Below are 27,270 nucleotides of genomic sequence, written 5' to 3' on the forward strand. Positions count from 1 at the left end.
TTTTTAAAAAAACAGAATAAAAGTTGTCTTTTTCAGCTGTGAAATTCAATGATTTTGCAAAATGGACTAAGATGGGTGCTTTGCTTTTAACTATTGGTCTACCTGGCAAAGAGGTTTCTCTGAAATCCTCTGTAAAAATAGAACTGAGATAATTTGCAAGAAATTATCTTTTTACATTTTGGTTGTTTATGGCATTTAAAGCACATGCTATGTTATTTGTTGCCGTTTGTGCAAATGATGAATTGTACTTTTAAACCAAATTTCTTCCAGCCGAGGCTTGACCCAAATACTGGCTTTGTACAGAGCCCTGCTCAAAAAGTATCTAGCATTAGGAAGCCAGAGGCAGTTGTACAGCTGGAGGACTCTTTATGATAAGCAATTCAGGCTTTGGTTTTGGTAGGATAACTCTTGTTAGCATTCAAATGCTTCTTTGTCATGCTTTCAACTCTTTCAGAGAAGGGAATGGGGGAGGGGCAAGAGAGTATTTTAAGTAAACAAAGATTCCAAATCCATAAAACCTAGGATTTACTATGGTATGTACATTATGGAAATTCCATATATTATAATATGTGTAGCATATCAAGATTTCAAATTAGCAGGTCCTTGAATACTCTTCAAGGCATATAATGTTTTTGCATGCATATTAATGAAGGCCCACCTTTGGGAGAAGAAAAAAGGCTTCCTTTCAAATGAAATCAAGCCCAGGTAAAGTTGAAACTCAATCCTCAGAGTACTGGCACGGTTTTCAGGCTACAAGAAGATGGGAGTTTCAACTTCCACATCTCGTAACACTGATAAATGTGATGCTATGGCTGGCAAATTTTGCAGATTACATAGGTCTTTCTAAGCGTGTGTAAATATGTAAATATGTATTCCAATTTATGTGCAACTCCAAACGATTTACTGCTTGAAATGAAAGACCAACAACTCTTCTGTGAGACAATAATTCGGGTTATTTACACGTAAAGTCTTCGATAGCAAAAACGCTACTTTAATTTACATCATAGGGTGCCCCCATGACGGAAAACAATGGCTTCCTCAATAGAAGTGAATGCAAGGGAGAGGTGTACTGAGATTTTTTTTTTTTTTTTAAACTTTTCAGCACACTGCAAATATTAATCAATCAATCTAATTTAAAATAAAACACACTGAAATGTTTTCTATTCTGGGAGCCTTCGCTGCTACTCGAGTAGTACTAGTCTTCAGATTCCGATCAAACAGGAGTGAGCCTTTCTGAGGCTGTTGTGACATTTTTTTCAGGTCCTTCCATTTTGTCCTATTTCCAGCGTCAGCACAATTAGCTTGACATGGGGTTTCTCTCGTTTAAAAAAACCTTTCAACGGAGTGCACGTCTGTGAACAATATAGGGGCCAGGACTCCGGGCTGGAAGAAACATTATACCCCATCTGGAATGAAAATATATCGTCTCCCTCTCGGATGGGTGACGATTATGAACCTTTGTGGCCTTTAGCAGGCTTATTATATATATATATCTTTTTGTGTTCTGTAGGCTATGACCACCTGCTGTATGTACAATGTGTGCTTGTTACATTTGTACACTATCTCCCTTCTAGAATTTAAAGACCTAGCTATTCCATCTTGTTTACTCAATATCATTCCATTAAAAAAAAAAAAAGTCCTTCATGAACTGAACATGCCATGTTTCAATCTGGCCCCAGTGGCTTTCTCTCTGAAAGCAAAACGTGTGTCTTTTACACCAGGGCTTTCTCCCCACCCCAGGGGGTGTCTTCCATTCTTTTGTGGCTCAGTTTAAGGCGAAAAGGGCTCCAAACCACTAACTAACCCGAAGAGAGCCCCTTCTTCCACCTCCGGGGAGAATTTCAGATTTCATTTATCTGGAGCTAGCGTGCTCTCTTCTCACTTATTTGCCACCATTACGAGGAGAACAAAACACCACCTTGGCTTCAAGATCCTGGGTAGAGGCTCACGGTCTTTTCAACCATCTTGGGCGAGGCCTTGCTTCCTTCCACTCGAGTAAGTTGCGGCTTGGGGCCATGGAAAGGACTGGGTGAGAGCCTGAAGTGTCGTTTGAAAAAAAAGCAGCCCTCGTCCAGCCCCTCACCACCACCACCAGCCGCCCTGCTCTCCGGGCCGAGGCTGCAATCAGCAGCCCCGCATGGGCGAGCCTTGGCAGGTCGGCCGAGCGCCTTCTCGCCGCCGGGGGACTGGGGGCTCGGCAGCGGCCGGGCGTCGGCGTCCGCCGGCCGCGGGGCTTCGCGCTCCCGCCGCCCTTCTCCCCGAGTCCTCCCTTCCCCCACCGGCCGCCCCCTCCCCCTCGCCCGCGCTCCCTTTTGTTCGCTCGCCGCCCGGGCCGAGCCGCCGCCGCCGCCTGGGCCCGCACCCCCAGCCGTAGGCCCCGGCGTGGCGGGCCGGCCGCCGCCGCGCGGCCTAGAGCGCGCCGCCCGGGGAGGCGCGGGGCCCGGCCGGGCGCTCGGCGAGGCCGCGGCGGCGGCGGCGGCCGGGAAGCCCGGGAGGCGGCGGTGGCAGCGGCGGTGGCAGCGGCGGCAGCGGCGAGGCCGCTCCACCGCACACGCACACAGAGACCCCGGCAGCGGGAATGCAGATGACACGCCCGTAACATGGAAGCCGCCGCCGCCGCCGCCGCTCCGACGACAGCAGCAGCAGCCACCGCAGCAGCCGCCGGCGGCGCCGCGCTCCACAAAGGTCATCCGAGCTGCGGCCCAGACGCCCGGGCTTGACCGCGGCGCAGGCCAACCCCGGGCAGGGGGTGGGTGTGCGCCTCGGGGGGTGGCGGGCGGGCAGCCAGGGGGGCGGCCGGGGCGAGTGAGGGGCGCAGGGCGGTGGAGGAAGGGGCGCGGCGGGCGCCGGGGAGAGGCGGGCGCGCCGGCCCCTCGTGCCCAGCCCTGCGGTTGGGGTGAGCGCGTGAGGCTCAGGCCCCTTGGCCTGCGTGCAGTGGCCTGTCCCAGCCTGGCCTTGGGGACAGCCGGCCTGCGCGCCCTGCCAGCTTCCTTGGGGGGCCGGGGAAGAGCCGGTTTTGCTAGGCCCCACAGGTTCCGAGAGGGGGGCACGTGGGCGCAGGCTCTCCTCCTCCCCCCTCCAGCGCTGGCCGGGCACAGAGGAATTTTAAAAGGCTTCCGTGCCCCTCTCTCACTGCCCCTTCATCCGCCCCCCGAGACATCCCCAGTTTTCTTGCCCGAGGTGAAGGGATTTGGACGTCTCCCCCCAGGTGCTTGAAAGAAGAGAAGGTTGGAGAAGGAGGAGGAGGAGACTGGGGGGGCCGCTGGTGGTGGTGACAGGGCTGGGAGAGAGAGAGGAGAGGGACGGAAGGGAGGAGGGGGCTGGGTGGGGTGGGGGTGACAGGCAGAGAGGAGCCTGGTCAACAAGCCAGCACCACTCTGCTAGGAGGCCAGGCCGGCTCCTGCAGCCGACGCATCCTGTGTGAGGAGACACACATAGATTGCTTTCTTGGGGGCTCTTTGTCAGCCACCAACCCAGAGAACACACACTGACACACACGTACACAAAGATCTGAGCCAGGTTGTGGGAGGTAAGTGGGGGAAGGAGAAGGAGGGGGAAACAGTGTCTGCGGTGGGCTTTGGGGTGGAGGGGCGGGGGGATGGGCCCTGAGGGGCTTTGGGGTGCTTGTGAGGTGAGCATTTCCAAGACCGTGTGCTTGTGGGGTGTGGGGGGACTCACGGTGACCTTCCCCGCCTCAGGAAGACCTAAAAGGGAAAAGCAGCCCTCAGCGAGATCCCCCCGTGCTGACGATTTTCAGGGACTTGTTGGCAACTCAGCGAGGGTTGCCATAGCTTTTTTATGTAGGGTGACCAGAACCGGCTGAAACTGGTTTGAGGCAGATCAGCTCCTGAACACAATGCAGTCACTGAGCTACTACAGTGGGATAGCAGCTTCCTCCCTTCATGGCAGCCAAAAGCAGAGGAGCTTGCAGGAAGGTACCATCCCAACACAGTATGTGAATACACACTTAGACACCACACAGCACTGGTACGTGACTAATGGAGCCCTAAAAGATTCTGTGTAGAGAAGATGGGGGAAAAGGTGCAGGTTTGCAGGGTCTGAGATGATTTGAGCTTTTCCTGCCTTTTTCTTTTGCTTAAGGGATGGACAAGGAGCTGAGATTTATGACCCTTATTAAAGAAAAAAATGTGCCTTGCTAGGGTGGGGACACTTGGTTTATGCAGTCTCTCTCTCTGTTTTTAACAAAACAAAACCAAAATGAACTGATGGATTTGTAATGGTAGTTTGTTTGTTGCTGGAGAATGCTACTTTGCATGCTTTTTTCTCTTGCAGGCTATGTTCTGTTTTGTGCTTTTCCTTTTAGAAGCTACTAAAGGGTGTTGGGGATACTTCTGACTATTATGAAGGCCAAAAGGTAACAATATTGTTCTAGGAAATGAGCATAAATGCGTTCCAGTGATGCTGCTAGCCATACATGCTGTCTTTTTTTTCCTTGTAGGCCTGTTGACTGGGGCTGCTTTTAACCCTTTCATGTTTGCAGAGCATGCAACCGTGTGACAGTAACTGAACATTGGTCCAAAGTCTTTCCAAAAGGTCAAGGTTCACAAGGTGAGATACGCTGTTTTGAGCGTGAATTTATTTATTTGCAGATCCATTAAGATGCAGACTGACAGTGGCTTGGTACCCTGGAGATAAAATTGGGCTCAGAGTGGAGAAGAAATACTCTTAATGTTATCCAAGCTTAACGAGATTAGAGTGACTTTATGATGGCGTTGCTGTCAAGGAGGAATCTGAATGCCTTCATTAAATCGCATGTGTCTGGGCTTTTGGAAGAGTCAGGCCTGGAAAGAAGCAAGTTTAGAGAATGGTAGGCATCAGGGCCTTGTGGAGAATGTGCTGTTTTGCATAAGACTAAAGCAGTACACATGGAGCGTTGTCCTGATGATCGTAGGAAAAGGAAGGGCTTTTCCAAATCGAGGCAGCCTAGCCACCTTTTTTAGGATTTGAGGAGTCTGAAGGTAGATTTGCCTTTTATTCATTTATCACCTTTCTTTTATCTTGCTCCCTATGTTTAACCTGAAAGGTTTTTCACTCCGAGTCAAGTGGTGGAATGTCTTTTATTGATTTTGGGGGTTGTTGACAGTGAGTTCGCCATTGGATTATTTGTGGCATACATTTTAATGTGGAATACTAACGCCATACCAGGAGGAAACTGGGCAGTCTGGCTTCATCTGTGAAAAGAAGACTGTTAGCCGAAAGCTTTACTGTAATGGATGGTAGAAAATGTCTAATGCTTTAAAAGATCGCAGTTAGATTGGAGCTGGCGTTTTTATGCAGCCTTCAAAACCAGAGGCTGGAGAGGAGAGGAGAAAACAGTGAGGAGTGCAGCAAAGTGTAGAACAAAGGCTGTGAGAGCTTGCAGGGGGCACTAAACATCTTGCCTTGGGGTTCCTTGTGAAAAGAATTGCAACTTCCCCAAACAGGAAACCAGCAGCTCCAGAATCGTATCCAGTGTGATCTCAATAACAGACTGAACTGGTTCTGCCTTTCTGCTGGTTTGGTAAAAGTACAGTCAAGAGGAGCCCATAGAAGACGTGATTGAAAATAAATTTCTTCCCTACTTTGAAGTGGGTATTTCGTTCCTCTCCGTGTTCAGCAGAATAGAGTCTTTTCAGAAATGCCAAGGATCTTAGAATTGGTTAAGTTGTGTGCTGGCGGTTAGTGGGCAGCCTATCTGCATTGAAGGATGTCAAGTATGCAAGGGTTTTTATTGTTGAAATGTTTTTCATTTGGCTGCAGAACATCCACTGTGTGATAACACTGGCAAAAGGGAAACAAGAGTGCACGGTTAGCTCAGAATACTTTACATAGTATTTAATAGAGATAAATGTAATCTCGGACGGATATACCAGTAAATAGCTTACATGATGGAACAAAATTCTTTACAAATCACTGTGCTAAAATTGGTTTTCAATTCCACCTCATTTTTGACTGCTAGAGGTTCTGTGTATGACTGTGGCAGGAATATGCTTGCAAAGCAGTTCCGAATCCATGTTGCATGATACGCTGCTTCTGCTTTTCGGGTGCCAACTAAAACTCAGATGGCTAATATGATAAACCTTAATTAGCTTAATACAATAAGATATTTTATCATTTAGTCCTTCATTCCTGTCTTTTGAGAGTCAGTGATTTTTATTTAACTGTGACAGCTAACCCCTCGTAATGATGGTTTCTTGAAACTGTGTTTAAAAAACCTTTTTTGTAAGCCACTGCATGTCATGGAATGTTCTGGTTTACTCTCGGTGTTTTTTAGCCTTGTTGCTCCCCCTCCCCGCAAAGACTCCTGGAAATAGCATTTGTTTTGCATTAGGCCAGTCTTTCCAGCTGGAAATGCTGTTTAAGGTTGGAGAGCTGGTTCTCCAGGGCAGAAATGATGAGCTCATCTTGGATAGAGCCTTGTCTCAGGTGTTGCTCTCAGGCTGAAGTATAACAGTGTAGTAGGCCCAGATCTCCCAGAGACAGAAACCCAGGGTTTTCTGGGCCCAGAATGTGAGTATGGAAGATAAGCAAGGGCACCTTCCTTCCTGGAATATCCAGGAGGTAACATAGTAGCACCCACACTTGGGGCGGGGTCCTGTGCCTTGCTGTTGCTGTCACTGTCGCTGTGCCTGGTTGGAATTGCCTGCAGTGGACTCTTAAGGACGACCTGCGGGCCATTCTCTCTGGAGCAGGAATGTGTGGGTTTGACTGAAGCGAGTATACTGGAAAAGAAAGTGTAAACTGGGTGTTGAACCCTTGCTTGTTTTTATCATTTGCCTCTCTAGAGTCATTTTTTCCGTGTTGATCCAGGGCTTTAGAACTCAGGCTAGCATGGTTCAGGAGATCAATCTCTGTTTTTTTCCTCAGGGATTCCCTGCCCCCACCCATCTTGACTCATTTTTAAGGAAGGGCCAGGAAGGAGGTAGCCATCATGTAAATGGAATTTTCTGCTTCTACCTTAGTCTAGGATGAGTGAGAGTTTTAGGATTTGTATTCTCCCTTCCCCCTCTATGTCTTCCCTTGAAATGCTTTCTTGGGCTTTGCTGTGGAGTACGGTCTATCTTCAGCTGGTTTTGAATAACCTTTTCCATATCCTTGGTAGACCTCTGTCTGCCTTCACAGCTGAGGTTATCCTCATGTGGAATCTCAAAAAGGTTGTCAATGCAAGGGAAACTGACAGTATCTGAAAAACATTTGGGGTCGCTCCTTTCTCATTCTGCTAACATCTCTTCTTAATCCTGATACTGTCATAAGAACAGCAGCAGCCATGATGAACATTATGGAAATCCACACGTTTGTGTTAATTATATTTTAGGGATGATCTTCAACCAAGTTATGGTTGAAGAATGAACATTTAAAATTTTTCAATTTACACACAATAAAGTTTACTCTGTGACAAATAGTCGTATGGATTTTGACATATGTATAGAGTTGTCTGTCCACCACCATGGTTGATCAGAAGAGTTCCATTAAGCCAAGGTATTTCCTGCCTGCTTTGTAGTCAGACTCTTCTGCACTGTTACCATTGGCAACTGCTGTCCCACTATAGGGACATTGTTCTTTGTCCGTATAGTTTGGTCTTTTCCAGAATGTCATATAAGCAGCTTCTTTCACTTAGCAAAATGCATTTGAGGTTCATCCATATTGTTCTGTGTATCCATACTTGGCTCTTTTTTATTGTTGAATAGTATTCCACTCTATGGATCTACCACAGTTTATCCATTTACTGGTAGAAGGACATTAGGATTGTTTCCAGTTTTTGGTGACTGTGAATAAAGCTGCTGTAAACATTTGTGTACATAAGTTCTTATTTCTCTTTGTTGAGTACTTAAAATTGGGATGGCTGGGTCATATAGTACACACATAAGAATTAGAAGTTTGAATGAAAATAAATTCAGCTCATTGTAACTCACAGAAAAAATCTAGACTGGACAGCTGCAGTTAAGCCTTCCCAAGAAAGAGATCTTAGTGAACATTGTCTGAAGACACACGAGAGATGATCATGATAATAGCACACTCTCTAATGGGATGACATGCTTTATAGCCCTGAACTAATCGGAATTAAGCTAAAAGTGGAAACAAAAAACTGTGAATGGTGTGAAATAGCCTTTACATCCTCTACAATGATTTTTAATCTCTTCAGAAACATTTGGCAGTTTAATTTTTACATTTGTTTTCGGGTTCAGTAAAATGCCAAACAATAATAAAATTGCAAATTTGTTGAAATCTAAGTTGTGTGTAAAAAACTTTTTAATTATAAGTTGATTTATTGGATGCCAAAATATTGGTGGCGGTTTGACTTGAAGTTATTATTCAGCTTTTATATCTTTCAAGGAGGTGAAAAATTGAAGCAATATCAAAGCAATGAAGAGGGGACATTTTGGAAGCAGATTTTTCTTTTACGGATAAAATAACTTTTCAGATTGGGAAGAACAAATACAGGTAAAGGTGGTGTAGAGGGAGGAGAGCACAAGAAGTGGGAAGTGAGGGTAATTTGAGGATTATTTCAGCCCTTTAACATATTTACTGAGTGTTTACTAAGCACCAGACATTGTGCTAGGTGCTGGGAATACAGAGGGAAAAGGAAACCAGAGAATAGAATCTAGTGGAAAGTAGCCTCCAGAGCTATGATAGGAATGTGAATGGGCCACCTAATGCCAGGTGTCAGGGGAGGAGTCCTTGATGGGGTGGCTTCTGAGCTTAACCGGAAGGCCCAGTAAAAATATGTAAAGTGGGCACAGGCAGGGAAGAGCATGAGAGTCCGATGTAGCAGCGTATGGAAGGGCATGGCGAGGGTTTGTTGTTGCAGGTCAGGTGTGGAAGCGATAAGTGATGCTAGAAGGCAGTCGAGGGCCAGGCTGATGAAAGCCTTTCTATACATTCCCTTCGAGTGTGGACTTCTTGGTGCAGGCAGTATAGGCAGAAAGACTCAAGCTCTCATCAGAAAGCACCATGGAGGATGGAATGGAGGCTGTTCAGGCTGGAGGTAGGGAGGAAAAATGAGGGGGCCACTGTAGTAATCCAGGAGAGAACTGGTGAGGGCTTTTGATCCAAGGTGGCATTTGTGGGGCTGGAGTGATAGGTGGTGGCTGCTTCAGGGGGCTAGGTGTGTGTGTGGTGGCATCTGATTAGGTGTGGCAAGTGATAGGGAGGAGGAGAGTCTGCCTCCGAGGAGGCAGAGTAGCTTTGGAGGAGTGGAGGTGGAGGGGCTTGATACAGTGAGTTGAAATTCGGATTCAGTGGCCTGTGGAGGTGACCTTTGCCTCTGGGCTCTGTCCATGTGGAGTTAAGGAGGGCTGTTTGGGCCAGAGGTCTACACTGGGAGTAATTAGTGTAGAACAGAGATAATAGGAGAATGGTGTAAAAAGGGTTGAGTTTGGGGTCTCTTAAGATACTGTCTTATATGGTAAAAACCATAAATGAAGAGGGGAGGGGGAGACCAAAGAACTTAAAGTGCATGCTTCAGAAAGTTGGAGGAAAAAGCATTTCTAGAAAGGTAGAAACTGATATTAGTAGCAAACACCTGCAGGCCCTGTGGTGTGTGGTGGCCATTTGCTTATGACATCTCACTTAATAGATACAGTAAAATGAGCTGTATACTCTTATCCCCATGGTACTAGAGGGAAGCTGACACGCAGATCCTGGCCAAGTTCTCCCGGCTTTAAATGGTAGTAGAGGCAGGATTTGAAGCATTTCCTAATCACTGTGCTGTTCTGCCTTGGGGAGCACAATTGGTGGACGGGGGTGACTACAGAAGGTATTTTAGGGGTGTGAAGCCTAGGAGGAGGCCCAGAGAGGACACAGTGCCAAACAGCAAAGACACCGATGGTGTACAGGCTTGAGGTGCAGTTGACTGTCAGGGTGAGACTATGTCATGGAGAAGTTTGAGATACACTAAGGGCTTTTGTATTTGGCCAGATTTTCCTGACTTTAGTCAGCACAGAGAGACAATCTGTCTCTGCACCAGAGGCGGTTCTGGAAATAGTGTGTTGACAAGACTTAAACAATTTTACTGGGCACTAGGATGAGGATACAAATTGGAAGGGAGAAGGAATACAGAGGTGTTTTTTATTTTAGGTATCTGGTATCCTTTGAAAAGGATGAGAAAAGCAAAGTGAATTGGAATTGGTGCTGAGAAAACTCTTTTGTTCTGACAATAAATAAACACAGCTTAAAGAATTATTTGAAACTTCTTCTATGGGCAGGAATTTCTAAATTCTGGCTGTTTTAGAATGAAAGGGGAGAGCAAGTTCTGTTTAATCTAAAGCTGGAGAGACTGAAAGAAATAATTTTTAGACCAACTCAGAGTGGGTTTTTTAGCTGTCCCACACGTTCCCTACTAAAGCACTTGTAGCCCACAGCCCGAAAATGCAGGTTTTGTGTTGTTTTGTTTTCAGTCAGTTATTACAACTTCACATAATTAGAGCTTCCAGGCATCTTGAATGATCCATAGAGACCTAAAGATAAAATCAAGGTGGTGTAGTTCTTGACTATTTTTCAACATTATCCTTTTTTTTTTGGAAACAAACTCCTCCTTTCCAGAGGCTGACTTATGGAGTTAGAAATGAGTATTGATTTTATAATTTTCTTCTGTGAGTAACAGATTCTTTCTAGGGATCTGAATAGTAAGAATTAGATTGTTGAAAAACTAAATAGGTTAGAAAATTCAAAGCGCTGTGCTTTAAAGGATCACATACAGAAGTACTTTAGGTGTTTATAGTTATCTTATTTTCTACAGTGAGCCTAAATTGACGGGTGGGGATTATCAAGTAGTTAATAGCAGGTTTAGAAATGGAACCCAGCACCCTGGACATCTGGTCTAAGACTGCTTCCATCATTACTTTCTCTGCCTTCCAAAACTTATCATGTATGTTTTTATGCTATATAATCCAGCTCATATTTATAATCCTTATATGAACTTGAAAACATGAGTTAATTAAATTAAGCCTCACACACATAACACACACATAATTGATGACCTGATCCTTAACAGTTTTACTGATTTAACATAGCAAGAATGGGAGAGGTAGTGTGAGAACTGATTATGTTTAGTGTTCTAGTTAAATCTGGGTGGCAAGGTGGTGGAGATTTCCACTTGCCTTGGCTTGTCTTTCAATGATGTAAACCTGTGTTCTGCCACCTATTAGCTGTGGGACCTTGAGCAAGTTACTTACATTCCAAACCATACTTTTCTTGAGGGTTGTTATGAGGATTAAATGCGTATAAAGTGATTAGCAGAGTGTATGTGTTAAGTCCTTCCCCAAATTGTAGGTATTGTTTTGTGTTCCTTGGTCTCCCTGTTTTAGGAGAATGGACTTAGCCACCAGCATTTTTTTTTTTTTTCTTTCTTGGAGGGTATTGTGTCTTCTGTCCTACCCTACCCCATTGGCAAATAGAGATGTTTGTTTTTGACCATGAAAACACACAGAATGTGTGTCTCCTGCCTCATCTCTAGGACTTCAGTTATAGCCGTCCTATATCTGGCTAAAAGGTGGTGAAATGTAGGTAAGAGGGTAGCGTACTTGTTCCTACTTGGCTGTACTTTTTTGTAGTTGGAGAATCTTGCGTAAATTTTGTCATTATGATCTTGTACTTCAACTGTCTTTTCTCCTAGAAGATTTCAGCCCAGTCAGTGAGCAGCTGTAGTTTGGTATAATCTACGTTAACTGAAGTTTGAAACAAAAGAAAACTTGATTGCGAAAATATGCCAGGTTAGCAAAAGCCTGTGTTCTGTCCCTTTACTCTGGCACTTTGCTTCCCACATTTGCTTGACAATGACTGCATAGTCATATCCTGCACACTGGGATTTGGGGGTGAGAGAAGCTTGAATAGAGAAGGAATCCAAGAGATCCATGAATAATTATTTTATATCTGGAACTGCTCTGTCTAGTATGGTAGCCACTAGCAACATGTGGCTACTGAGCATTTGAAAATGTGTCTACTCCTGAGATGAGCTGAAGAATAAGATACACACCAGATTTTGGAGACTTAATAAAAATAAGTAAAATATCTCATTAGTTTTTTATATTGATTACATGTGGAACTGATAATCTTTTGGATGTTTTGGTTAAATACAATTTATTAAAATTTATTTTACCCTACCCCCTCCTTTTATCTCTTTTAAAAATGTGATTACTAGAAAATTAAAAACTATATATGTGACTTTCATTATATTTCTATCAGTCATTGTTGGTCTGGAAAGTTGCATGGCCATGTAAGTAAGTTTTTGTTTTGTTTTTGGCCACTGGCCAGTACGGGGATCCAAACTCTTGACCTTGGTGTTGTCAGCACCACACTTTGTCGACTGAGCTAACCAGCTAGCCCATGTGAATAAATTTAGCAATGAAATTTCTCTGGTGCCCTGCAATAGTCATATTTATTGATATCAATAAATCCTTTTTTTGGTTGAAAAAGATAGCGTAGTAACTATTTTAGGGTCTCCTTGTTAGAGAAATTCATCCTCCCCTAGTTTGGGCCTTTTTCTCTCCCAGGTGTTCCTATTTGACAGTTGGGTCTAGATAACCATGTTGAATTGGTTTCTGTTTCATAATGGAAAGGGAACCAGTATTTATAGCAGGTTTACTGTGTGCTAGATGCCTTACATTTATTGTCTCTATAAGGTATAACTAATGTTCCATTGAGACTCAGAGAGGTTAAGTGACTAGCTGAAGATTGCACTGATAAGTGATTTACCTTGGACTTGAACCACAGTCTGGCTAGCTTTGAAGTTCTTCCCTGATTCCACTGCTTCCTAATGCCTCTCCCTGATAAAAGCTCCTGCTTGCTGCTGATGTCCTGTATTTTCCTCCCAGAGTCTCCTGCTAGGTCCTGGGTGCCCTTGAGGTCTCGACTGCACTTCTCACACTTTAATTTGCATACAGATCACCCGGGGATCTTGTTAAACTGCAGTTAATGATTCAGTAGGGCTGGGGTGGACCCCAACATCCTGCATTTCCAACTAGCTTTCCAGTGATGACACTGTTTGTCCATGGATTATACTTTTGAGTAGCAAGAGTCTCAGCTGTTTTCCCTTGGTCTCAGACCTGCTGCCTTTGCTTGCAGAGCCATCTGATTCTCCAAGCCTTGCCACCAGGACTCACCCTCTGGCTTGGCGTGTGATGCCAGCAGCGAGCGCACATGGGGCCAGAGCTATTCTTTTGGTCACAGATGCTCAGTTCTGGCATGAATGCTAATTTCCAGTTACTCAGGATCTGACTGAATCCTTGGTTTATTTCTCTTCTACATTCCTGCATTACTCTAGCTTTGGTGTCTTGATCCCTTTTCAGCCCCTTGTCACCTGTATGTAGCCTGATAAGACAGAAGATAATTTTAATATTGAGATTAGACCCAGGAGCTGTGTGGCAGGGATACCTGTTACAACTCATCGTCATGAAGACTGTCAGGCCTTGGATCAGCACTGAAGAGTCACTGTGCCGTATTTGGTTCAGGGATTTGGAATCTCATGAGAAATGAGGACTGAAAACTGTTAGCCTGGCACTGTTTCTGCCCCCAAGCCTGATGAGGAATTGACTTGTGACATTTCCTTAGGATGGGAGTTACAAGAGCCACCCCACAGACCAGTGCTGGGAAATGGTTAATCACAGCACTTGCTTCTTCAGCACATGATAATGGAGACAGACCTTTTGTCTATCCTTGGGTCCGTCCTGGGGAAGGGTACATTGGGGCCTGGGCCAAACAAATTGAGTTGCAGGTAGGAGTTCAGTGTTTGAGCTGTGTTAGAACTGTAAGAGGCTGTGGAAGACTTTAGTTAGTGGGTATTTTACTTTGGGAAGCCATATTGATTAAATCAGCTATAGCAATAAAATGATATCTGCTACACAAGAAAGTTTACCTCCCCTTGTCTCTCTACAAGAAAGCCATTTCCCAGAAATCCTGGTTGAGTTTTAGATCTTATTGCATCTGGGCACTTGAGAGTTCTGCCATATATGAGTCTGGCACATTCAATACTATTTGTTAATTGTTGGCTAAATCCATCAGCTCCCTGTTTAGTGTAGAATCCTGTGCCTGGCATGGTGGGAGTCTCTGCTCTGGGCCTATGCGTGTGGCTGCTGTGGAGGGGAGTAAAGTAGGGTTTGGGTGACTATGGACAAGGCTAGGTGTTTGGACAGGTGAGGCTGTGGGGCCAGCCCTAGAGATAGGGAGTGGAACCGTGAAAGTTAATCAGAATTGGGGGTGAGTTCAAAATGTAGCTGGGGTGGTACGTCAAAAGTCTTGCTGGAGCATGCCAAGAGTCGGGGTAAGTTAGGAGTCAAAAATCAGGCAGATAGGCCTGTGGAGGACATCAGAAGGCAAAACAAAGATGGATGGTCACAAGTCCAGTGAAATAGGCATGGACTAGGAAAGCTCAAGCTTGCAGAACAGATGGATATGTAGAAGTTCAGGACGGCAGGAATCAGGCAGTCTGCGTGATGTGTGGTGCTGTTGGCAAAGGCCCACAGAGTGACTGTGGAGTGAGTGAGTAAAGAGGTGAATGAGTGAGGACAGCAGGAGATACGAGGATCAGTGACCACTGGATAAGTGGACCAGCCTTTCCTGGCAGCCTTTGTGTGGGATGTGACTGAGGACACCTGGTAGCCCAGGTAGTGGAGGTGAGGCATGTGGATCGTGAGAGGCAGTAGCTCCTTGTAGGCAAGATTCAAATGGGACTAAGTGGGACTAGAGCGTTTGCATGGCAAACGAAAGGGACTTGTTACAAGGCACAGTGGCAGAAGCTGTCAGGAGGACTCGACCTCAGGAACTCAGACGTAATTGTATGCTGAGCTTACTCTTTGTGCCTCCCTGGGGTAAAACTGTGTTCTCTTTCCTGTGCATGTGGCCACATATGGCTATCCCACAGCCCCTGTATTTCCCGTGTCCTCACATAAATATGAGTGGATGACATCTGTGCTCCTCAGTCCTATTTCCAGTTCTCAGGATCAAAAATCTAATTGGCTCTGGTCTAATCAGCTGTGGCTTGGAGAGCTGGGTTACTTTTAATCCTAAGTGGGTAACGGTAGTTTTCATGAAGGTGGCACTGTACTCATGAGACACACCCCAGCAGGGTCTACTGCAGTGGGAACCATAAGGGCACATGCGATGTATTGTTAGCTGTCTCTTGTGTCTAGTCAAGGCATTCCTCATTTAAAAGTGTGATGCTTTCTAGAGAATGTCATTCTGAGAGCAAAATCTGGTGGCTGCCTTTGTTCAGACATTGACAAAACCGTTAAGTGAATGAGTAAAGTCAATGAGAAATGAGCTGTGCATGTTTATTAGGTTAGTTTAACAAGCTGGAGGCAAAAAGGTAATGAAAGTGGGGGCTGCCGTTTTATATGGAACGTGCTCTTGTTCATATATAAACATGACATTGTTGGCCAACTATTGGTTTTTTCAGTGGTAGGGATGGATCTTCCTTGGTTCATTCCATCTTTCATCTGTTCTCCTTACAGCCTTGAGCATAGAGTTGTTATATGACTACACTGTTTTGGGGGTGTAGTTTGTAGCTTTGCTTTTAATTCACTATTGTCAGAAAATCACTTATCCGTAAGTGAATTGAATTTGTGTCCTTAATTTTTAACACTGTTTTCTGCCACGCTCACTTGGATTCTAGGGGCAGGAGTGGGAAGAAGAATACAAAAAAGTAAATGATTGGGTCCAAGTAGAGGCGTGAAAAAGGGGAGGCATGGAGTTTGATAGAAAGGGAAAGATGACCCAGAGAGGGAAGTAATGGGAACGCTTCACTGATGGCATGAGAAGAAAACGTGTGCGGGGGCCTCTAAGCATGGCAGAATGGCTGGGTGGACATTTTTTGGTAAGAAATGATGAAAAACTAGAGTTGCAAGGAAGATTATCTTAAGGGTGAAGAGTGCAGCTAAGGAGACAGTGTCTCTTTGGAGCCATTTTTGGTTTCTGATTAGTTAGGCCTCACAGCAACCCTGAAAAGTGGGTTGTCTTACTCGTCACATTTTATGCCTGAGGAACTTGAGGCTCAGAGAGGTTAATGAACATGCCACGGCTCGGTTGTGCATTCGCACCCAGGTCTTTCTGACCCTGAAGTCTACCCCCTCTACCGTTCTTCAGTAGGTGGCCAAGGTGTGTGAGCTCTTTGGAGTGTATCAGCACCGTACTCTCCCGAGTGAGCCACGGGCCGACCCTCTTTGGAGTGTAGAAAGTGAATTTTTCGTCTATTTTATGTTTACTCAAAATCATAAAAACAGTTTATTTGGCTTTGTAGTATTTCCTCCATAGCAAATATGAGTTGTCTGAGTAGTGCATTGGACTGAGACCTTGGAGCCAGGAAATTTGGCCATGTGACTGGAGGAATTGTCCAAACTTATTGTTTAGGGCCTGTCATGGGTACACAAATGTATATTTGAGGCTCTCATAAGCAGGCATGTGCGTGCGTGTATGTTTGAGGTTCCTCATAGGTATGTATCTGTTTGGCAAAATGCTACTCTGATTTATCTGGCCAATGTTAATTTTGGGACAGATTAAACACATAGTTTAGCAGTTGACAAAATACTTAAACTTTAATGGTTTTGATTTAGTAGATGACTCAGAATTTTAAAAATTTCTTTTCCTCTTGAAGGTTAGGATATTGTTGACTTGAGTCGGATTTCAGATTTAGCTATGATATCTTTGGTTACACAGTGCTCTAATTTCAGGTCACTGAGGACAGGAAAAAATCTAAAATGCATCTGTTTTGCTTTTTCAAAGACCTTGCTGGATTGCCTGTCTGCAAGGAGCACTTAAGTTGAGAATGCTCTTCATTATGTCCACGTAGTTGCTGGGAATTCCAGTGTCATCTATCTTTATTGCTTATTTGGGAGCATCAGAGTTGTGGCTTAATTTCTTCTAGGACTTTCTCGGTGCTAGAATCCTATCACTGACCTTGTTTAATAGGTACTGCAGTAAGCACCTATGTACCTGGATTGTTTTATTTAATCCTCACAATAACTGTATGAGGTAGATCTTATTATCTGCATTTTACAATTGAGGAAATGGAGCTTATAGAACTTAAGTCACTTGCTTAGAATTTTGTTACATTTTAAAAGGAAAAGCTAGGATTCATCCCATTTTGTCTTACTGCAAAGCCCATGCTTTTAGCCACTTCAGTGTACTGTGGTTTATAGGTGTCATTTCTACAGCTAATTGATGCTAGGCTCAAACACATTTGAGATTCAAAGCCACTGCTTCTAGGTCTAACAGTATTTCCCCTGTTTTCAAGATCCAGGAGGTATTTCTCGCTTGTTTCATGACACTGATGTGGCTGTGGCTATTGAAAGTCCATAATCATTAAAAAGATACAATGTTCCCTTTACTAGTTTTTCTTCCTTTACTGTGTATACGTGTGCCTACTTTTGTGTGTGTGTGCGTGTGCGTGCGTGCGTGCGTGCGTGCGCATTGTCCAAAACAATATCCTCCTTTTGGTGATACTTATAGAACCAGTCAAACAAGGTTTTATTTATTTTTATTTTTTTATTTTTAAAAGATGACCGGTAAGGGGATCTTAGCCCTTGACTTGGTGTAGTCAGCACCACGCTCTCCCAAGTGAGCTAACCGGCCATCCCTATATAGAGATCTGGACCCGTGGCCTTGGTGTTATCAACACCACACTCTCCCAAGTGAGCCACAGGCTGGCCCTAAACAAGGTTTTAATAACCAGTTCTCTGGCATTAAACTTAAGGCAGAGCCCCTTTAGAAATACTTTGTTATTATTGCTCTTCCTTCTTAATTGGAGATTCATTCACTTGTTCTTTCCTTAAGTTGTCTTGGGTCAGTGCAGAGGTGTGCCTGGAGAAGAACTACCAAGGGCAGTGTGGAGTGAGAGTAATCACAAAAGTGGACGGGAAGCATTTCCCACACTCTGACTGCAGAATGCACTTCTGTTTCCTAAAACCAACTCCCAAAGAGAATAATTTCTTAAATTCTAAGCCCTGCTTCAAGTGTGTCCCACTCTACAAGCTCCCAGTATCAGATAAGCTTGAGTAATGCTCTCAGCCCTGGATCCACATTTTGAAGATGCACATTGGGGGTTCAGATCAGTACTGGAAAGTTCAGAGAAGCCTCAAGAAAAGAAGAGTGTGTGTGTGTTTGTGTTTGTAACTTGGCATTTCCCAAATTCCTAGACCGTAGATCCCCGTTTTCTCCTTTTTTGGTGGAAAGTTTAGTAATGGGAAGAACATTCTTGGGTAAACATTGTTCTAAGTTGTCTTTGATGAGGTTGATGAAGAGTAAGAGAGGCCTGTGAGGGATACTCAGAGGGTATGACCCTTCTCCTACTCTTACTACGACATAGTGATCGATAAAATGATGTAATGATTTTTTTTTTCTTTCTTTCTGTTTTCTATCTACTCCAGGAAGAGAACTTTTAGGGCCGAGCCCGTGGCGCACTCGGGAGAGTGCGGCGCTGGGAGCGCGGCAACGCTCCCGCCGCGGGTTCGGGTCCTATATAGGACTGGCCGGTGCACTCACTGGCTGAGTGCCGGTCACGAAAAAAGACAAAAAAAAAAAAAGGAAGAGAACTTTTAAATGAGTTATTTGCTTTTTTTTTTTCGGTGGCTGGCCGGCGTGGGGATCTGAACCCTTGCCCTTCGTGTTATCATCACTGTGCTCTAACAAGTAAGCTAACCAGCCAGCCTGAGTTTATTTTTAAAATCAACAGCAGTAGGTGTGCTATGAATGATGACTTTTGGGGTGTGCTCTCACTCATATTCTACAAATGAAAATACTGTGTTTCTGAATTCCAAAAATGTTTCAGGTGAATTTGGTGTCCAGCCAGAATTGTTTCATGATTAGCCAATGGCCTGATTTTGGAGTATAAGAAAAGTTGCGGTAACGATGCTGGCAGCCCATTTGTTCACACTCTTCCTCAGCTGGTGGGAAAAGTAAGGGGCAGGGTTGGGCTGGAGCAGTTACTTGCCACCATGTCCATAACTAGCAGTCACGTTGCTTGTATGGATGACCAAGGGAAGCAGGTTTATCATGACCTTGGTAGGATTAGGTGTTGGTGGGAGGTGGACAGGGTGTACAGGGAAAGTGTCTGTGTTCACTTGGAGCAGAGTTTTTCAACCTTAGCACTGTTGACATTTGGGGCTAGATGATTATTTGTTAGGGGTCCTGTCCTTTGCATCATAGGACGCTTAGCAGCACCCTTGGCCTCTGTCCACTAGATGCTGGTAGCATGTCTCCTCCCCAAGTTATAGCAACCAGAATGTCTCTGGACATTGCTAAATACCAGTGCTGGTAGGAAATCGCCTCAGTCGCGAACACTGATGTCAAGCCTTGTAGTGAGAACAATATTTCAAAACTTGGGAGGTGAAAATTACAAAAGAAAGACCCGTGTTGAGGGACACAAGCAAACAAACAAGACTTGTTCAACTGTAAAATCCCCCGAGCAATGTGAGGTACCTTCAGCTACTCGTGTTCTCTTCCATTTCTAATGCTTGAAGTCTTGAAATGTTTGCAAATATTTTTTATTTAGTATTTAAAGTAAAAAGAATTGGTAAAATGAATGAGAAGAAACAGCAAATATTGCTGATGGTTTGGAGCATTTTAGGAACAATGGCCTCTGTGCAGGATTTAGGACTTATGTGCAAAAGTTTAGAATGCTTATTCAGGTGACAAAAGAAAATTGCTTTGAAGCTCTTTTCTGTACTCAAAACATCACTTCTGTGTTAGGAAATCTGTACTTCAGGCTTGAATTGTAGAGATGCTGCTAAAAAGCATGGTATTTATAAAATGCCAGATGAATGCTTCTGAAGTCTGTAGGAGTTTTACTCCTAAACCAGGAATCCTTTGTTACTAGTACTTACGTGGATAAGTGAGTAATTGTTTAGTTTTGAAATATTGGAATTCACCAAAATATGCTTCATTTAAAAAAACAAGGCAGTTTATAGCCAACTAATAGTAAAGAAATTCAGACTTTTTTTTTCTTGTTTTCATGTTGTGCAGCTATTTGAATAACCTACTTCAAGCAGAGGCTATAAGGAATTTTCCAGAAGTTTATTAATGGTGACAGGTTTAGCCCAGATGTTTTCAGTACTTCCATAGACTCATTGATGAATTAGGAAACTGCCAGCACAAGGGTCTTTTGGTTAAAAGAATGTATATCCAATGGGAAATAGAGCTGTACAAAAGTAACTTTGGGGCTGACTGCCACTTTGCCCTTGGCAGGAGAGGCTGCCTCATTTACAGGCAACAGCTTTGAAGTATGGAGCAGGAAAAGAACTGTTTCTTAGCTGCAAAAGTGAGTCTCTAAACAGGGAACACCGCGCCGGGGCTGCTGTTGACGCTGCCAGGATCCCGGAGGCCGGGGCCGCGCTGAAGGCGGCCAGCAGCCCTATTCAGGATTCGAGGTTTCAGGCCGGCATAAAAGAAGATTCCTGGGAGCGCCCAAGCCGCGCCGTGGGACCGAGAGAGCAGCCCCAGGCGGCGGCGGCCGAGAACGGGGACGGTGATGACGCAGAGGCAGAGAGGGAGCCGCCAGACTCGGCACAGCCCCGTGAGTGACCCCCGGCCCGGCCCTGCTTGGGAGGCGGACGCCCGCCCGGCTTCCGCCTGCCCCACCGGGCCACTCACCGGCCCCGGGGCTGCCTCCATTTTCTCAGGTGGTGGCGGCTCCGGCCCGGCTCGACCAAGCCTGTCCTCCTTGCTCGGCTCTGCTCCTCACTGAGCCTTCCCACTTGCTTGCCCCAGCACAGGGCTTCCCGGGGCCTGCGGGCCGGCCTCCCCTCCCACTCCCTCCGTGGTTCTCTGGCGGGGCTGGTGGCGTGGGGCATCCTGGCCAGCGTCGGGAGGGCAAGGAAGTACGGGCTGGGCCGACTGTCACTCCACCGCACCCTGGGCTCCGGCCCCCGGTAAACTTCCTGTTACTGGGAAGCAGATACCATCTCTGTGGCCACCAGTTTGGAAAAACGCCCAACCGATTTCTGGTTAGGAATAGTGTGGTCAGAGAGTTCCCGAGTTCGCTTGAACATGCCAGAGAGCTGACTGCGGGCAGGCAACGGACTCGGTCCACCCTGGGGGGATTCAAAGGTGAACCGTGTGCTGCGGGCTCCTCCCCCGAGGAGCTCACGCTCTAGTGTGGGAGATAAGACAAGTACACAAATAACCGCGATACCAGGGGGAAGGTGATAAGTCCTAAGAAAGATCTACACAGTGCTACAAAGGCACCCAGAGCGACTGGTCGTCTGTGCCTAGCAGAAACCTGGTAGACTTCCTGGGCAAGGCGGTGCTGAGCAGGGGCTTGAAGGCCCAGCTGATAGACGAGGGTTGCAGAAGACACATCCCAGTCCAGCCCAATGCGCACAAAGTGGGGAGATGTCTGACTAGGGAGGCAGAGACTCGACAGAAACCACACACCCTGTGGGGTCGCCACTGTGTGATCCAGCAGCCCGGGCCAGAGCGCACGGAACAGGGAGAAGTCCTGCACGGGAAGTGGAAGCTCAGCAGAGACCACACACCCTGCGGTACCGCCCCGTGATCCAGCAGCCCAGCAGAGTCCAAGCTGACCAGAGAGGTGGCTCCCCGGAGAGGCCCAAGACCTGAGGCAACCACACACACAAGGCACTAGAGGCCAACTGTGCAGTCACGGAGGTAGCCATACCAAATTGGCAACCACAGCAACATCTTAGTTAGTAAATAGTCTCAAACCGGTGGACTGTGAAACCCCCTGCCACAATGAATAAACATCAAAAAAAACATACCAGAAATACAAAAAATCAATAAAGTACACCACCAAAAGTTAATAAATCTCAAACTCTAGATCCTATAGAACAAGAAGTCCTTGAAATGATTGACAAGGAATTTCAAGTGATAATTCTAAGGAAACTGAATGAGATACAAGAAAACTCAGCTAGACATCATGATGAAATGAGGAAAAGTATACAGGACCTGAAAGAGGAAATGTACAAGGAAATCAATGTCCTGAAAAAAAACGTAGCAGAACTTGCTGAACTGAAGAAATTATTCAGCGAAATAAAAACACAACGGAGGGTTTAACCAGCAGGCTTGTCGAAGTTGAAGAGAGAACCTCTGAACTTGAAGATGGGCTGTTTGAAATAACACAAGCAGACAGAAAAAAAGAAAAAAGAATCAAAGACATTGAAGAAAATCTCAGAGAGATATCAGACAACCTTAAGCGCTCAAATATCAAAGTCATGGGTATCTCAGAAGGGGAGGAAAACGGAGATTGCATTGAAAACATATTCAACAAAATAGTGGCAGAAAGCTTCCCAGGGATAGGAAACATCACAGATCTTCAGATCCAGGAAGCTCAACAATCTCTAAACGTATTCAGCCCAAAAAGGCCCTCTCCAAGACATGTTATAGTCAAATTGGCAAAACTCAGAGACAAAGAGAGAATCTTAAAAGCTGCAAGAGAGAAGCGTCAAATCACCTATAAGGGAGCCCCAATCAGGCTAACATCAGACTTTTCATCACAAACCCTAAAAGCTAGAAAGGAATGGGAAGATATATTCAAAATACTAAAAGACAAAGATTGCCAGCAAAGAATACTCTACCCTGCAAGGCTATCCTTCCGAAATGAAGGGCAAATAGTATATTTCTTAGACAAACAAAAACTGCGGGAGTTCACTACCACACGACCACCCTTACAAGAAATTCTCAAGGGAGTACTGGGTTTGGTTCCTGAAAAATACTACCACTGCCATAAAAACCCAAGAAAAATCAAAACCCACTAGTATAATAAAACTGGCATTCATGAACAGAAAACAAACAAACAAAAACACTATCTACAACCTAAGGAACCAACAAACACAGAAACCAAACAGTAAATCAGAAAGCAAGGAACAAAAGACACCTAAGACAACCAAACAACCAATAAAATGCTAGGAATAAATCAACACCTTTCAATAACAACTCTTAATGTAAAAGGCTTAAATTCCCCAATCAAAGACACAGACTGGCTGACTGGATTAAAAAGGAGGACCCAACTGTATGCTGCCTACAAGAGACCCACCTCACCCATAAAGATTCACATAGACTAAGAGTGAAAGGATGGAAAAAGATTTACCATGCACACAAAAGAAAAACGAGCTGGAGTAGCTATTCTTATATCTGACAAAATAGACTTTAAACTAAAAACCATAAAAAGAGACAATGAGGGACACTACTTAATGATAAAAGGACTGATCCATCAAGAAGACATAACAATCATAAATATGTATGCACCCAATGTTGGAGCAGCCAGATTTATAAAACAAACTCTATTAGACCTAAAGAAGGAAATAGACACTAATACCATAATAGCAGGGGACCTGAACACCCCACTGCCAATATTAGACAGATCATCTAGGCAAAGAATCAGTAGAGAAACACAAGATCTAAACAAGACTCTTGACCAATTGGAATTGGCAGATATCTACAGAACATTCCATCCAACAACCTCAGAATATTCATTCTTCTCATCAGCACATGGATCATTCTCCAGGATAGATCACATATTAGGTCACAAATCAAGTCTCAATAAATTCAAAAAAATTGGAATTATCCCATGTATTTTCTCAGACCACAATGGATTAAAACTAGAAATTAATAACAAACGAAACTCTGGAAACTATACAAACACATGGAAATTAAACAGCATTCTACATAATGACATATGGGTCCAAGAAGAAATCAAGCAGGAAATCAAAAAATTTATTGAAACTAATGAAAATAATGATACATCATAGCAAAACCTGTGGGATACTGCAAAAGCAGTACTAAGGGGGCAATTTATTGCTTTAAACGCTCACTTCAGAAGAATGGAAAGATGGCAAGTGAACAACCTAACACTTCACCTTAAAGAACTAGAAAAACAAGAACAATCGAAACCTAAAGTTAGCAGACAGAAAGAAATCATTAAGATCAGAGGAGAACTGAATGAAATTGAAACCCAAAAAACAATACAAAAGATCAATGAATCAAAAAGTTGGTTTTTTGAAAAGATAAATAAAACTGACAAACCTTTAGCATGGCTAACAAAAAAAAGAAGATTCAAATAGCAAAAATTAGAAATGAAAAAGGCGATATTACAACTGATTCATCTGAAATACAAGGAATCATTCGAGACTACTATAAACAACTATACGCCAACGAATTTGAAAATCTGGAGGAAATGGATAAATTTCTGGACACACACAAGCTCCCAAAACTGAACCATGAAGACGTAGAAAATTTGAACAGACCAATAACAATAAAAGAGATAGAAGCTGTTATCAGAAGGCTCTCAACAAAGAAAAGCCCAGGACCAGATGGATTCACAGCAGAATTTTACCAAACATTCAAAGAGGAATTGACATCGATTCTTTACAAACTATTCCAAAATGTTGAAACAGATGCAAATCTCCCAAACTCATTCTGTGAAGCAAACATCATCCTGATACCAAAACCAGGTAAAGATATAACCAAAAAAGAAAACTACAGGCCGATATCCTTGATGAATATAGATGCAAAAATCCTCACTAAAATACTAGCAAACAGAATACAGCAACACATATGTAAAATTATTCACCACGATCAAGTGGGATTCATCCCAGGGATGCAGGGTCGGTTCAACATATGCGAATCAATAAATGTGGTACACCATATTAATAAAGTCAAACACAAGGACCATATGATCATCTCTATAGATGCTGAAAAAGCATTTGATAAAGTTCAGCACTCATTCATGACAAAGACCTCTATAAGTTAGGTATAGATGGAAAGTATCTCAACATAATTAAAGCCATATATGACAAACCCAGTGCCAATATCATCCTGAATGGGGAAAAGCTGAAAGCTTTCCCTTTAAGAACAGGAACTAGACAAGGATGCCCACTCTCACCACTCCTATTCAACATAGTGTTGGAAGTACCAGTCAGAGCAATCAGAGAAGAGAAGGAAATAAAGGGCATCCAGATTGGAAAAGATGATGTCAAACTGTCCCTGTTTGCAGATGACATGATCCTATATATTGAACAGCCTAAAACCTCTACAAAAAAACTGTTGGAATTGATAAATGATTTCAGCACAGTAGCAGGATACAAAATCAACACACAAAAATCAGTAGCATTTCTTTTCTCCAATAGTGAACATGCAGAATGAGAAATCAAGAAAGCCTGCCCATTTACAATAGCCACCAAAAAAATAAAATACTTAGGAATGAGTTAACCAAGGAGGTGAAAAATCTCTATAATGAGAACTACAAACCACTGCTGAGCGAAATTAGAGAGGATACAAGAAGATGGAAAGATATCCCATGCTCTTGGATTGGAAGAATCAACATAGTGAAAATGTCCATACTACCCAAAGTGATATACAAATTCAATGCAATCCCCATCAAAATTCCAAAGACATTTTTCTCAGAAATGGAAAGAACTATCCAGACATTTATATGGAATAATAAAAGACCACGCATAGCGAAAGCAATGCTGAGCAAAAAAAATAAAGCTGGAGGCATAACACTACCTGACTTTAAGCTATACTACAAAGCTATAATAACCAAAACAGTATGGTACTGGCATAAAAACAGACACACTGATCAATGGAATAGAATAGAGAATCCAGAAATCAACCCACACACTTACTGCCATCTGATCTTTGACAAAGGCACCAAGCCTATTCACTGGGGAAGGGACTGCCTCTTCAGCAAATGGTGCTGGGATAACTGGATATCCATATGCAAGAGAATGAAACTAGACCCATACCTCTCACCATATAGTAGAATCAACTCAAAATGGATTAAGGATTTAAATATACACCCTGAAATAATAAAACTTCTTAAAGAAAACATGGGAGAAACACTTCAGGAAATAGGAGTGGACACAGACTTCATGAATATAAACCCAGAAGCACGGGCAACCAAAGGAAAAATAAACAAATGGGATTATATCAAACTAAAAAGCTTCTGCACAGCAAAAGAAATAATTAACAGAGTTAAAAGACAACCAACAGAGTGGGAGAAAATATTTGCAAAATATACATCTGACAAAGGATTAGTATCCCGAATATATAAGGAACTCAAACAACTTTACAGTAAAAAAACAAGCAACCCAATTATAAAATGGGCAAAAGAGCTAAGTAGGCATTTCTCTAAGGATGATATACAAATGGCCAACAGACATATGAAAAAATGGTCAACATCACTCAGCATCCAGGAAATGCAAATCAAAACTACACTGAGATACCATCTCACCCCAGTTAGGATGGCTAAAATCCAAAAGACTCTGAACGATAAATGCTGGCGAGGTTGCGGAGAAAACGGAACTCTCATACATTGTTGGTGGGATTGCAAAATGGTGCAGCCTCTATGGAAAATGGTATGGAGGTTCCTCAAACAATTGCAGATAGATCTACCATATGACCCAGCTATCCCACTGCTGGGAATATACCCAGAGGAATGGAAATCATCAAGTCGAAGGTATACCTGTTCCCCAATGTTCATTGCAGCACTCTTTACAATAGCCAAGAGTTGGAACCAGCCCAAATGTCCATCATCGGATGAGTGGATACGGAACTACATCTACACAATGGAATACTACTCAGGTATAAAAACGAATGAAATACTGCCATTTGCAACAACATGGATGGACCTTGAGAGAATTATCTTAAGTGAAACGAGTCAGGCACAGAAAGAGTGATACCACATGTTCTCACTTATTGGTGGGAGTTAAAAATTAATATATAAATTCACACACACACACACACACACACACACACACACACACACACACACAAAAGGGGGGGGTGGGAGAAGATATAACAACCACAATTACTTGAAGTTGATACGACAAGGAAACAGAGAGGACATTGTTGGAGGGGAGGGAGGAATTGGAGGAGGGAGGGAGGTTTTGGTAAGGGGCAACAATAATCAAACACAATGTATATCGACTAAATAAAAGTTAAAAATAAATAAATAAATAAAAAAGTAACTTTGACAGAATTATCAAGGTTTATGATTTTGACTGTGTCTAAGTTTGTAGGAAATTTAAATTTCACCTGCATCCTTTTGTGTAGTTATGAGATTTTGAAAACGAAAGCCTGCGCTTATGGTGGATGAGTTTTGAAAAAAAATTTTTTTTTAGTGTTAACAGGAATACAAATGGAAGTATAAGAGTAAAAGCTCAAAGTACTACTACAGTCTTCTCCCGACCTCTGTCCCACTGTCCTTACTAGATTCAAGTGTGAAAATGTTTGGTGTGCACCCTTTTAAGCCTTTCTGTGAATTTTACATATCTATAAATTTTTCATATCTATATGTGCAAGCATATAAAAGTTGTGCCTTTTTTC

General features: G+C 43.7%; 1 protein-coding gene across 11 annotated transcripts in view; it reads left to right on the forward strand.

Moving 5' to 3' along the window:
- The first annotated feature begins 1,937 nt into the window (after positions 1–1,937).
- ZNF532 (zinc finger protein 532) overlaps positions 1,938–27,270 on the forward strand; it is a 108,245-nt gene continuing 82,912 nt past the window's right edge. For 4 of the 11 annotated variants that reach the window (XM_063077123.1, XM_063077132.1, XM_063077133.1 and 1 more), the window contains exon 1: positions 2,480–2,685. In XM_063077123.1, coding sequence (XP_062933193.1) covers positions 2,601–2,685 — 85 coding nt within the window. In that variant the 5' untranslated portion in view covers positions 2,480–2,600. Of the gene's footprint in view, positions 1,996–2,479; positions 2,750–3,353; positions 3,530–3,641; positions 3,936–4,293; positions 4,376–4,459; positions 4,570–27,270 lie in introns of those variants that run through there. The other 7 variants (XM_063077126.1, XM_063077128.1, XM_063077124.1 and 4 more) reach the window with 7 other exon arrangements.

Source organism: Cynocephalus volans, chromosome 13 (genome assembly GCF_027409185.1).
Source record: "Cynocephalus volans isolate mCynVol1 chromosome 13, mCynVol1.pri, whole genome shotgun sequence".
Lineage (NCBI taxonomy): Eukaryota > Metazoa > Chordata > Mammalia > Dermoptera > Cynocephalidae > Cynocephalus > Cynocephalus volans.